Source organism: Phaethon aethereus, assembly GCF_964289735.1.
Source record: "Phaethon aethereus genome assembly, chromosome: 16".
NCBI classification, from domain to species: domain Eukaryota; kingdom Metazoa; phylum Chordata; class Aves; order Phaethontiformes; family Phaethontidae; genus Phaethon; species Phaethon aethereus.
This window is the reverse complement of record NC_138592.1, coordinates 17773725-17787141: the sequence shown is the minus strand read 5'-3', so window position 1 is coordinate 17787141 and position 13417 is coordinate 17773725. Positions and strand designations below refer to the sequence as shown.

The window sequence follows — 13417 nt, the reverse complement described above, 5'->3', positions numbered from 1 at the left end:
CCCGTGGTTATCTGTTACCAACTACTTATTGAGAAAAGTTCTTGCCTTGGTGGTGCTGAGCATCTTCCCTGGATTTCTAGATGGGACAGAATCCAAAATTATCTTTAGCTGCAAAGGCAGCAAAGGGATGCAGACTTGAATTTGTTTAAACTTGATTCAAATGTTTGTTTCTTTTTCAGGTTTTTTAGTGAGGCAGACGGTAATAAACCTTTGTCGGAGAAAGAGGCTGGAAAGTGATTCATACAACCCTCCACATGTCCGCCGAAAACAGAAAATAGCAGACATTGTCAATAAATACCGGAACAGGCAGCTGGAGCCAGAATTTTATACCTCACTTTTCCAGGAGGTTGGGCTCAAGAACTGCAACCCCTAGGTCCTTATCCTTCCAGGACAATTAGATCAGAGCTTGGTGGCTACAGTAATGAAAACAGTTAAATAACAGCAACAAATTTCCTCAGCCCTCCGGAATTCAGGAAATCATATTCTAGCACAAGTCAGCAGATACCGTGTGGGAGGAATGAGAAATGAATCCAAAACACTGCAGTTGGGATATTCACTTAATTCACCCACCCTCAAAAGATTACTTACTTCCAGTCTTCCTGGATGCTAGCATAATCTCTTCACCCAGTCATCTATTCCAGACTAATTAGGATCTGTGTCTCATTCTGTGAGAGGAAAACAATCAAAACAAAGCCATCTCTGCGTATAAGGATGGAAAACAAAATACAAACAAACCTGCCTTCAGACAGCTCGCTACCCCCACGTGTTAAAGGAGGAGGGAGCAGGATCTCTCCATTGAGGAGAGGATCTGTTTCAGGGCATTAACTATCCCTGCAAGTCCTTAAGACATTTTCAGCCCCCCTTCAGAGCTCAACAGAGGATCCTTCACTGCTTGTAACTGATTTGTGTACCAAAAGCAAGAGGAGGAAAATTGCTTGGAAACATCAGGCCATGAAATTCATAGCCAAAATGGTGTATTTTTACAGTGCCCTCCGTGGTTGGGAGTGACGCCATCTACGGATGAGATTTCTATCATGCTAACAGCAAGCACCACCTGAAATTACCTGACTTTCCAACATAAGTTGTTACTAGATAAGAGCTCTTGGTTATATAAAAACAAGGTTATGACTTTCAGGTCTGTTGCAAAATGTCACATTTAATTTTAGTAGTTTGATTTTAATTTTTTTTATTTTTTTCTTTTAAATGCAACTACTTAATTTATTTTGAAGTGTCTGTATCACCTACTCTCCGTAAAAAGCGTGAACACCACTTGCTTGCCTTCCACTGGATTGAAATCTGAGATTCTGAGGCTGCCTCCTGCCTGATATTTATAGCATAAGCAATTTTCGCAGCTTCTACAACACTTTTCAGAAGCTCCTGTTAAACAGACTAAAACAACTTGAAAAGAAAATTCAAGAATTCTTCTTTTTCCCCATTAACTTGCCATTCCATGAAAGCCCCTTTGGAGTTATAACTTAAAATTGTTTTGAATCCACTGTGCTTTCTCATGCTGAGCTGCGGTGGTTCCCTTTCACCTAGGTCAGGAGTTTTCATTTTCAGACTGTGGATTTCACATATTCAGGACTTGAAGGATGTGCTGGGAAAAGATGTTTACAACTACAACTGTAATATTGGGAATATAAAAGCTGCAGTGGGCGCTGGCAGCCTTGGGAGCGCTTTCAGGCTCCCAGTGCAGTCGTAACTTGTGTTGCAGTAATGAATCATCGCTGGCGCTCCCGGGTAGATGCAGTGTGTGATCACTGGCAGCAGCACGTGTCCTTTTCCTTCCAGGCAGCAGGTAAAGTAAGACTGTGAGTGTGAGCAGGAATTTGGGGAGCTCCTCATGTTATTCCAAAAGTGGTTTTATTAGCCTTTTAATATGCATTGCAGTAATACCTGTCAATCATTTAATTTTGATATTTCAGAGATACTTTTTGCAACAGTTCTGATCTGAAACAGCCTTAATTGTTTCCTTACAACTTACCTGCCAAGGACCTGCCCTGCTCCTGTCTTTTCATGTGGCTTTTCACAAGGAGATAATGGAAACACAGGCCTCTCAAAATACATGCGAAAGGACTTTCAGGATGTCAACCAAAGGGGTTTTAGGTGGCGTGTGCTTGTTGCAGGGGACAAGCACACTAGCCGCTCAACTCAGGAGCTCTGGATTTTGTTGATCCAGATGAATCACAAGTGGAAAAATGAAACCACACAAAGAAAACTACAGTAGAAGTAAGCATGATGGCTGGCCCACGCTTGCGTGGTGCCCGAGTTGCACAAGGCAGGAGGAGCTGCAAGGCAGTGTCTGGGTGCATTGGCAGAGCTGTGAAGGGAAACTTGGACAGCTTCACTCCTCTGCCAAACTCTTGCCAGTGTCAGTTTAATGCACGGACACTAAATTTACCCACATTTTGTATGTACCTATTGGATCGAATTAATGGCCAAACACACTTTAGTCCACTCATTTAAAAGGCATGACCAATGCATGTGCAACAAATAAACATACTGAGCAATCAAATGTCTGCACATCTTCAATAACGTAACGACAAAACCCACATACCATAGCTAAGTGTATGTTACATGCAAAGTCATTGGTTTATATAGTAATGAGCTGCAAAAGATACTTCTTTCAGGCATTTGGGTACAGTCAGTAACATAAAGACCTGTGCATTTGGGGAAATCCTGGATCTTTTCTGCAAAGTCCAAGATAGCCAAATGGGCTGCCTGAAAACTTACTCTTTTTAAAAAAAAGGCCTGTGCTTGGCTGAACAGTAGTCTTGGGTCTGTTTCCATGTTCGTTTAAAACATGAGCAGTAAGAACTGTGAAAGCAACGTAACTTTTCAGAAGTCTTGAAAGAAGGTAACTTTTGCGCGCACCGTTGCTGCCGATCCACCGCCGGAGGAGTAGGCGTTTGTAACGTGCTTAATTTGATTGTAAAGCCAGCTGGTTAACACCTTACACGCTAGCGGTATGACCTGGCTGTAAGTGTTGGGTTTTGCTATCTGGAAAGGTGAACCTTCAAGAAAGTCGCAGTTTAGCGATCACAGAAATGTGTTGCTTGGTTTGGATGCTGGTTGCAGCAGCGAGTGCCCCTGGCAGACCTGTGCCGGTGGAAGGTGTCTGCAAGGAGTGTCCTTCCTTCCCCTGTGTGCAGAAAGGTCTCCGACTTCATAACAAAGTGTAAAACACCAATTTGGGAATGAAATCCTTGTCCTGTCAGATTCAGTGGCCAAACTCCAGTGGGACTCTGGCTTGTCCAGGGTACAGCCTTGAGCTTTTTTCCCCAAGAAAGGGTTAGAGCAAATGAGATTTATTTCAATTGTGATTGCAACAAGATGTTAGTCAAGAATCCAGACTTTTTTTTTTTTTTCATCACAAACTGCTGTATTGAGTTTTCAGCTTGACAGCTTGTGTGGCTTGGGTTCACGTCCCTGTTCATCGGAGGTGACGAGTATTGACCACGCGCTTTGTGTGTAGCGTGACGTTAGTCTAGACTCCACAGGTAACATAGTGCTGCACAAGCTGTGTTGCAAATGTTGCATAATAACTAAACTGAGACTTTCTCTTTTCTTAAGACCTTTCTGTTTGGGTTCATAATTCTGCTTTAAATGATGGCATCTGTTTAATGGTGCAGAAAGAGGGGGGACCACTGCCACCTTGTTAAACAAAGCGTTGAAATTACAGAAATATTAGTACCTTAATAAAGACTCTCTTTAAAAGAAAAGCATTTTTCTTAAAGGTACTTTAAAAAAAGTACAGAAAAAGGCATTGCAACCTTACAGCAACCAGAGAGGAGAGGGGAAGGACAGTATGTGGAAATTAAGGTGTCTATGTGGGTAGCAACGTGTGGACAAGGCCATAGGGAAGAGCAGCCCCTCGCTGCTTGGGTGGTTGTACGTGCTGGGTTCTCCGTAGGTGACCGCATTTCTTTCCTGCGAGGTTCTGCATGCCCAGAAAGATGAGAGAACTAAATTTCAATCTAACAGACAAATTTGATGTGATTTAATGATTGCGTAGTTGAGTGATGTCTTTGAAGGCAAACACAGACCTTTTCCACATCGATTTTAGCAGGAGCAATTAGAAATGAGAATGCCAGGTATCATGTGCTTCAAATCATACACAACTTGTATGAATTTCTGTATGTTGCCAAGACATGATCTTTTTGTTCTTACTGTATTTTTCTGTAAATATTCCTGGCGCTAAGTTGTAAAGTAAAGGCAAAATGTAAATATGAAGATGTGAACTATGTTCCCTTGTCTCTAGTACTTTATCTCTTACTTGTTTAGGGAAGGCACACAAAGGCTTGTTTGTATTTATGCCAATTCTTTGTCCAGGAGAAACACATCAAATATTGAATGTAACACGATTAGTCCAATAAATTTTAAAGATTCTTATCTAGTAACTTTGCAGTTGTCAATTTTTAATATTTTCCAGTGCCTTTGGTTGAAATTACCAGCCAATAGAGATGTTTTCCAGGGAAATAGCAGACGGATGTAGTAAAATTGTGCACCTTGTGCTATGCAGCAGCTATGGTAACAGTGCACCAGCTTGTATTTAAGGAAATCACGTTGCATCTCGATGGTGCGGGGAATGAAAACATGGAAATGCAGCTTTTAAAGGGAGACGCGATGCTCCTGCCGTGCAAGGGTCCTCCGGTTGCTTGATGTGCTCCTTCCCACCTGGGGCGTGGGTCCCCCTGTGCAGTGGCTCTGGTGACACCCTGTGAGCGGGACCGGGGAGGTTGCTGCAATAAAGCCGTGCGGTTAAAATGCAGCGCAGGGTCCTGCGAGTGTTAGAGACAGCCCTTATTTCTGTGCAGACTGGGGATAAAGAATTTGACTTCTCAGTTGTTCGGATTAGAAGAGCTGGGCAGCAGCGCAGGAGTGTCCTGTGTCCCGCGGAAGTGACGTGCCCAGCGAGCTCTGGGGAATCGGGAAAGCTTCGGGAAACCCAGGGTACGGGGTGGGCTTTGTCTGTGCCCCTCCAGCCAGGGGAGCCGAGCCACCCGCTGGCCGTGGCTAAGCTCCCCAGGGAGGTGACGAGCTCTCGCTGTGGGTTGCCTGGGTCAGGGCTGCGCTGTTTGGTCTGGCACAGACCCGCGTCCGTGTGTCCTGGTGCTTCTCCGCTGCTGCGGCGGCGCGGGATGCTTGCCTGGCAGTTACCCTGCGCTGTCCCGGGCACCTTGCAGCGGCTCTTGGCGTGGGATGTTGCCTTTGGGCCACTAAGCCTTTTGTGAGCTGTCCTGGCTCACATGAGGGCTGGAACAAAACCACTGAACGCACCATTCCCGAAACGTCAAACGGGGTGATGGGGACGCTGGTTTTCCTGCAGGCTCCCTCTCTGACACCCGCCCGGGGCCGCCAGCCCGAGCTCCTCGCCATGCTGCTTCCAGGGAAGGTCTCTGAAGAGTCACAGAAACGAGTGATAAATAGTTAAACATCTTTGCAGTCCCAAAGTGTAGGGCCAGTAGCCACTGGAGAGCCTGGCTTTCTGGGGTTGTTTTGGAGGCCTGATGCTTTCTCCTTCCCTACAAAGGAAGCAAAAAGGCACTGGGCAGAGCCGTCCATCCCTCTCCCAGGGTGCGTGGAAACCTCGGCTGTCCTTGCCGTGCGTCCTGCCCGCTGCTGCGGGCGTCTCGCTCACAACAGGATTCTTCCCGTTGCTTTACCGGTGGCTTTTTGCCAAGTTTCGTTTTGCAGAGCACAGTTCCTGGACGTGCTTCAGCCGTGCCGGGAGCTGCTCTTCAGCCGACATCTGCTCCTCCTCAAAAATTCTTTCCTTTGCTGCCTGACCGTGAGTTACAGCAGCCTCTGGACCCTCCTGCTGGGAGCTGCCCGCGGGTCTGCCACCGCACTGGCCCCGTGGCTGCTGGCGGGACTGGGATGGCACCCGCAGTTCCTCGGCCCCATCCTGCACGGCAGAGGTGGCTCGGGGTGCCCCGGGGAGCTCCGGGCAGGAAGAGGGGTTGGCCTCTGAGGGCAGCTGAGGGCACCCTCCCAGCCCAAGGCCCTTCGGAGGAGGGGTGCTGGGGAGGGATCGGCTGCTGCTGAGCTGTTTTGGGAGGCTGCAAAGCTCACTTCAGGGCCTGGGGTGGAAAGCACCTTTTCATCAGCAGAGCCCGTGGCAATGGGCAGTGTTCTGTGTGCCGGGCAGGCTGCGCGGTGGTGACCAGACTTCTGCTTCAAGGAAGCCCAGGAGCTCAAAGGCAGCTCAAGTGCCCCCTCGGGGCACGGGAGCCCGGCTGGGAGCAGCACCAAGCAGCTCTTTGGGTGGCCATTTTTGTGTTAAAGCTCCTGCCGTGCACCGAAGGAGTTTGGTGCCGAGGCAGTGCAAGAGCCATGAACCTGCTGTAGTGCACCAGGGCGTCGTTGTGGGGCACCACGCAGGCGATGGCTGTAAAAACGGGAGTAACAAAGGCAGGAGTGGCCGCAGTGTGGAGCAGCCCGGGGACAGTCGGTCTCACCCTCTGCCACAGCCAGAAATTAGAATTAATTTCTAATTAGCTGTTAATTGAGGGGAGCTGCTCCGTGGGTCCGCAGCAGCTGGCAGCACCCCGCGGCCATCCCACAGCCCGTGTCCTGCCCAGCCCAGGCAAGTAGGGTGGCTTGGGAGCTTTGCCATGGGGGATGCAGAAGAGACGTCCCATTCCCAGCACCATCCTCTTCATCAGCTCAATTCCTACAAGCTTGCTGAGCGGTAGCAGGACAAACTCCACACACTGACACCCAATACACTTGCTTTTCTCGCCGCAGCGTGGCTAATTCTGACCACAAATGGAGCCAAATTGCATTACAAATAATTTTCCAGGGTGAAATGTAATTTAGTTACTGCTTTAAGCTGAGAAAATATTATGTGGCTGCTGGCAGTGAACGTGTGTCTGTCAGGAGCGGGGGCTGGAGGCTGAAGATGGAGCTGGGCTGAGCCGTGGCTGCGGGCATCCACCAGCACACCCACTTTGGTGCTGACGGGGTTTCCCCCAGGCAGTGCAGGTGCTGTGGGTGTCCCTGGGCTGTGGGTGCCGATGGGGAGTCCCCAGGCCAGGCAGATGCTGATGGGGCATCCCTGGGCTGTGCCAGTGACACTGGGATGCCCATGGACCACACTGGCAGGGCCTCCCAGGGCTGTGGGTTGGGCCATCGCCGTGACAACAGGTCCCATCACAGCATCACGGAGGATGGCAACATGTTGCCGTGGCAACCAGGAGCATCCTGGGTGGCTCAGCTTTGCGCGCTGCTTTGGGGGTCACCCCTCACTCCCAGCGCTGCTCCAGAAGCTGTGGCAGCAGCCGGGGCACGGCAGCGGCCAAGGGGAGCTGGGTGGAGGCTCACCTGGGCACATGCGAGGTTTAAACCGGCTTTCTGCTTCCTGCGAGGGCAGCGACGCTTTATGCTGGGAGGCCCAGCTCTGCGGGGGTGTGATGCGAAGAGGGGATGCACCACGGCTCTGGGGCTCACACCAGGTCTTCTCAGAGAGGTTTTACCAGGAAAGCTGGAGATGGGCCAGTGCATCCCAGTGGCAGAGGGAAAGGCTTGCTGGGCTGCCCCCGAGCCGGTGCCGGTGGGACGGGAGTCCCACTACCACCACCTTCGCCGGCTCTGGGCGGCACAGGCTGCTTTTGGGTGGCAAAACCGCTCCCCCCAGCAGCAGCAGGGGTGTCCCAGAGGGGCCGGGGGTGTGGGGCTGGCACACGGGTCTGACGGGCACAGGGCCCCTGTGCTCCCTCCCTGTCCCGCCTCGGCCCCGGCCCTGTACGGGGCTTTGACTCCCCCAGCCCAGGCCGCCCGCGCCACCGTGCCCACCTCCAGTGCCCCCCGCAGCGTTCCTGCCGGGAGCCGTTACCCACCAGCCCGCGCTCTTCCTCCCCGTCATGCTGGGGTGCCCCACAGCCCCATCGCCCCGGCCCCCACGTGCGGGCCCACCCAGGGGTGCTCTGCCGCCAGCAAGGCGGAGGGGCCCAGGGCAGCCCCCACGGCCAACCCCGGAGGGTGGCCGGCTGCGGCCCCCCGGCTGCCCGCCCTCCTGCCCGGGCCCCGGTGCGCTGCAGGCACGGCCTGGGCCGGGGGTCCAGAGCAGCGCCCGCAGCGCTCCAGCCCCCCCATCCCAACAGAGGCTTCCCCGCGCCGGCGCGGGGACACGCGTCCTTTCAGGCAGGGACAAGGGCCGCGTGCCCCCGCGCTCCCCCACCAGCCCCTGATGGAAGCATATTTGATGACATTGTTAAATGATTCAGTGCATTTTCTGCCTCTTAAAGTACTTAATATATGTGCCCGTCTGATTCATTATTATTATTATTATCTAATAAAAGATTATCTGACTCACTTTCATGTTTCTTCCAATTACAAATTGAAATGTTCCCACTATGACCTTGCAGCTGCTAGATTTTCTAAAATTAGCCATAATGATGCATTTTACTAAGATAATTAATTAGCTAAACTGAGAAAATTGAGTAGTAGAACTGCTTCACATGCTGCTAATTATCTTTTATTATGTCATCTTTAGATGCAAATAAAGAAATATTGTGATTATTTTAAATGCTGTTTTCATTAGCTAATATACTTGTTAGCATAGCGATGGCTCGATCCTTCCTTGGCAGCAAGAGCCCTTGGGGATTCTGCTGCTTATTGACTGCAGGACTCTTCCTTTCAGATTAAGAAAATATAGTTACAGTCCAAATTAGGTTTATTTTGTCGATTTATTTTAACAGTGGCGATGGCCAGCAGGCGGGAGGGTGTCGGAGGCGGCAGTAGAGCCAGGAGCACTGAGGGCTCCTGCTGAAGGTGGGGGGCTCCCGGGTGGGGGGAGAGGTGGGGTGCTGCCCCCCGAGACTCCTCTTCCCCAGGGGCTCTCCCTGCTCAGGACGTGCCCCATGGTCCCAAGCTCTGGTCTGGCCATCCCGGAGCTCCCGGAGCAGCTTCTGGCACCTTGCGGGAATCTGGGAGCAGCTGGGTGGGTGCGGGGGGGGCGCCGTGCACAGTGCCATGCAGAAACCCATCCTGTCGGACACGGTCCACGGGCACTTCAGGCAGCAGTATCGGTGCAGCGGGGAGCCTCGCGTCCCCCCGCTTCCATCGGAGGTTTCCTGCTCCAAGAGCCAGCTGGTCGGCCGGAGCTGGCGTGGGATGCTGAGACCCCCCAGTTGTCCCCCAGCACGCCTGTGCGGCATCTGCTGGGTTTTCTGCCCCCGGTTTTATTTTGCCCCATCCCCTCTGTCATTCAGTTGGGGTCCCCACGGGCCCAGGGCTGCGTCCTCCGGCCGACAGCTGGGAAAACGCCGTCTGGCTTTGAGAAGCGGCCTTCAGCAGAGCCAGTGCTCGCCCTGGGGCTGGCAGGGCTCCCCCCGCGGTGCTGCCCGCTGCCTCCTGCCCGTTGCCCGCTGCTGGCTGCCGGCCTTGCCTGGCAGCAGGTCAGGCCACGGCGCTGCAGGTCGTGCATAACCGGGCGCTGGCAGCGGGTGGGAGCCGCTGCGTTTGGGGAGCCCCGGACGTGCTCGCCCGCCCGCCGGCGGCTCCTGGAGCTCGTTTGCAGCTCATCGCTGGCAGCAGCTGTTGTGGGGTTTGATGCTCCTGGACTTGGCTTTGGCACCCGGGTCCCTTCCATGCCCCAGGATGGGCATTTTGCTCCCTCCAGCCTTTTGCTCAAAAATAACAGCTATCGTTTGTACCAGTGGGGAATTTGGGGTGGAGGAAGCAGCTCTCTGGCTTTTCACGGCCCTGTAACAACCCAGAGGGATGAACAGGATTTGAGGACTGGTCACAGGGATGCTTCCTTCTGGCTTACTGGTCCAAACGGGGTCTGTGCTGGAGACACGGTGAAGGCAGCACCGCGGGGGGCCACGAGTGTCACCGGGCAGAGGGGGCCATACTGCCCCGTCCCCGGCCGTTGCAGGCTCAGCCCCCGCCGTGGGAGCCCTAACGCGGCGCCTCGCTGGTGGCTCATGCACCAGCACTGAGCCGTGGCCGGCAGCAGGGCCACGCACAGAGAAAATAAACCCTGGTAATAAACCTGCCCGGGGCAGCGAGGTTTAAATGGCAGCGAGACTCTTCTGAAGGAGGAGCCGGTGGGGTGAAGGGGATGGGGCGAGCTGGGATGGGGCATTCGGGGCCCTGGGAGCGGCTGGACAGAGGAGCAGGGCCCAGGGGCCCCAGTACCTGCCCGGAGCCAGCGCCGGTGCCAGTGCTGTGGTCGGCCCGACAGCGCGAGGGGCTGGCGGGGACAGCGGTGCCCCCCGCAGCCCGGGCATTCCGGGGGACAGACGCGCCCAAGCGAGCTGGAGCAGGTGTTGGCCGTGCCAGCCACCAGCCGCCCCTGGGAAAACCCCTGCAGCGGCCAGGACCCTGCCCCTGCTGCCTGTGTCCGGTGGCATCTCCTGGGACAGACAAAAGGACGTGTCTACGTCCCTGTTCGCCACGATCATGGTTAATAAACCCCAGCTAGCTCCACACCAAGGGAAGCTCCTTATTTTCACGTGGTAGCAGCTGGGCCAGTAGGACAGTGCCTGGGACGGTGCCACCCAACTCTTGTCCTGTCCCAGACCCAGCGTTTCCGTGCTGGGGCTGAGCACGTCCGAGCGGGGTCAGCCCAGCCCCACTGCCCCACACGCATCCCTCCAGCTTCACAGGGTCCCCCCGACTGCTGGGTCGACCTACGTGGGGCTGGACCCTGCCTGGTCCTGCTGGCATGGGACACGTTCCCAGAGAGCAAAAGGAATGAGCTGAAATAGTGACAAGGGAGGTTTAACCAAAAAAACGCAGGGGAAAGCTCAGCACCTTGCTGGGAGGGGGAAATCTGAGACACAGAGCAGAGTTTTCTCACCACGGTTTGAAAGCGGCCATCAGGAGTGCAGGGCTGCAGGTCCCAGACAGGACAGGCTGGGTTTCATCCCTTGGCTTCACTCTCCATGAGGGACAGGGAGGATGCAGCCCTCCCAGCACAGCCCCTGCTCCATCCCTGACGGTGCTTATAGAGTCAGAGCATTGTAGAATGGTTTGGGTTGGAAAGGACCATTAAAGGTCCCACCTAGTCCAACCCCCCTGCCGTGAGCAGGGACATCTTCAACTGGATCAGGCTGCTCAGAGCCCCGTCCAACCCGAGCTGGGATGTTCCCAGGGATGGGAACATCTACCACCGCTCTGGGCAAGCTGGGCCAGTGCTTCACCACCCTCATTGTCAAAAATTTCTTCCTTCTATCTAGTCTAAATCTCCCCTCTTTTATTTTAAAACCATCACCCCTTGTCCTGTCACTACAGGCCCTGCTAAAAAGTTTGTCCCCATCTTTCCTATCAGCCCCTCTCAGCCCTGGCAGCTGCAGGAAGGTCTCCCTGGAGCCTTCTCTGCTCCAGGCTGAGCCCCCCCAGCTCTCCCAGCCTGTCCTCCCAGCAGAGCTGTTCCAGCCCTCGGAGCGTTGCTGGGGCCTCCTCTGGCCCCGCTCCAGCAGGTCCGTGTCTCTCCTGTGCCGAGGGCTCCAGAGCTGGACGCAGCACTGCAGGGGGGTCTCCCCAGAGTGGGGCAGAGGGGCAGAATCCCCTCCCTCACCCTGCTGGCCATGCGGCTTTGGAGGCAGCCTGGGACATGGGTGGCCTTTGGGCTGCGAGTGCACTTTGCCTGCCTGCAGCCTTTTTCCCTTGGGAATACTGGAGCTTTTCTGCCCCAAATTTCACATCCACCACAGCAATAGCTGGTGCTGCTGTTTCTGAAACACCAACGATACCTACAGGCTGGTTTGCCCTGTTCGGTCCGGAGCCATCAGGCACATCTGTGTCCTGCATGTTCCTGGCGAGGCTGGGGACACCGGGGACACGGGGCACACCCCGGCATGGCCATTTGCAACCCACTGCCCTGTCTTTATTCTGCAGAAGCCTGTTGCAGCAGAACCGTGCTGAGCTGTGTCCAGGTGCAGGCACAGACCCCGGCACGGGAGCAGCTCCCTTTCCCAGGGAGAATAATGTCACACAGTTAAGAATTCACGTCAGACCAGACCCGCTATCACACCGAAAATAAATTTCTTTCTAATTTTGTGTAATGAAGCAGTAATTCACTTCCTAAGCAGTTGCTTAGCCGTCCAGACGCTAAGCAATACTTACGGCCGTTGATTGGTGTGAGAGGGGAGGCCGGGGTGGAGCGCTGCCGTGCTCGGGGCTCTCCCGCGGCGGGGACGGCTGTGGGGGGACCAGAGGGGACGCGGGGGGTGGCTGGCACCAGGCTGCCCCAGGACCCCGGGGATCTTAGCTGGCGGTTGCTGGGTCTCCTGGGGAGCTGCTCCGTGCTGATACCCCCCTCGCCGCACGGCGGGCAGGGATGCCCCGACCACCTCTGCAGAGAGGGTTTGGTGAAGCTGCATGTCCCCAGCCCTGTGCCACGGCCAAGGCCACGGGCAGCGTCCGCCTGCCCGCGGCGGGGGCGAAGGGGAGCCCCAGCCCCACTGGCAGGCAGGCAGGGGAAGGACTCGGCGGGTTTGCATGTGACTTTACCCGAGACCGTTCAGCTGGAGCGAGAAACGCCCCTGGAAACGCTGGGGGTCCGGCGCAGGCTGGCGGCGGGGCGGGCAGCGCAGGCAGCGCAGGCAGCTCGGCACCAGGGGCTGCGCCGCGCCGGGCACTGCTGGCAGCACCACGGCCCCATCCTCCGCCCACGCCAGCGGGACGCCTGGGGATGCAGGAGTGAAGCGGGAAGGCGACACGAGAGGCCATGGTCTGCCTGTGCTGCCGGCGAGCCCTGGCTCCAGTCTCCCACAGCACGAGGTGGTGAGGAGCACCCTAATTACTGCCTCTAATTATGACTCTGCGACGGCTGTGCAGCCACCCTCCCGCCAGACCAGCAAGCGCGGGGACGCCCCGGCGCAGTCCGGCCGCAGGATGAGGTCCCGCGCCGGGGGACACGCTGCTGCCGTCGGGCACCTCTGGACACAGACTCACTTTCCCTGAAGGAGTTTTAGGATGTTCGGCTTCAAGATGTCCAGCTATGGACCCCAAACCGTGGTTTTACAAATGCGGGGTGGCAGCGTCGGCCCGAGCGGCATGCTGCGGCGGTAGGAGTGAGGGCACCGAGTCGGTGCCGGAGCAGAGGACATCTCGGAGGGGTTGGTCCAGGCTGAACCCTGGGCAGCCTGACGGTCTCCCTGGGGGTAGGGTGCAACAAGAGGTGCAGAAAGTCACCCCAGGCTTAGCAAAGATCGACTCGCCACCCGGCGCAGGCATCTCTGCTCCCAACTCGGGTCTTCCTCTATGAGTATCTCCCCGCCAGGGAGACAGACAGAGGTGGCGGGTGGTGGGGAGACGGTCGTGCCGACGGCCCAGCCCAGTCCTTTGTGTAACAAACCAAGGGCTTCCCGGAGCCCCTGCACGGGGCTGCTGGTGGCAGCTCAGACGGCAATAACACCGCCACAGCACGTGGCCACCCCTGAGCTGCCATCCACCACGACCG

At 55.2% G+C, this 13417-nt stretch overlaps 1 protein-coding gene across 2 annotated transcripts in view; it reads left to right on the top strand.

The window, feature by feature from the left end:
* The window catches only part of RALGAPB (Ral GTPase activating protein non-catalytic subunit beta), a gene marked incomplete at its 3' end in the record, with an annotated part of 54833 nt that extends 54460 nt beyond the window's left edge, over positions 1 to 373 (top strand). For both annotated transcript variants that reach the window (XM_082007466.1, XM_082007465.1), the window contains exon 29: positions 180 to 373. In XM_082007466.1, coding sequence (XP_081863592.1) covers positions 180 to 373 — 194 coding nt within the window. The remainder of the gene's footprint in view (positions 1 to 179) is intronic.
* Between the last annotated feature and the right edge of the window lie 13044 nt (positions 374 to 13417).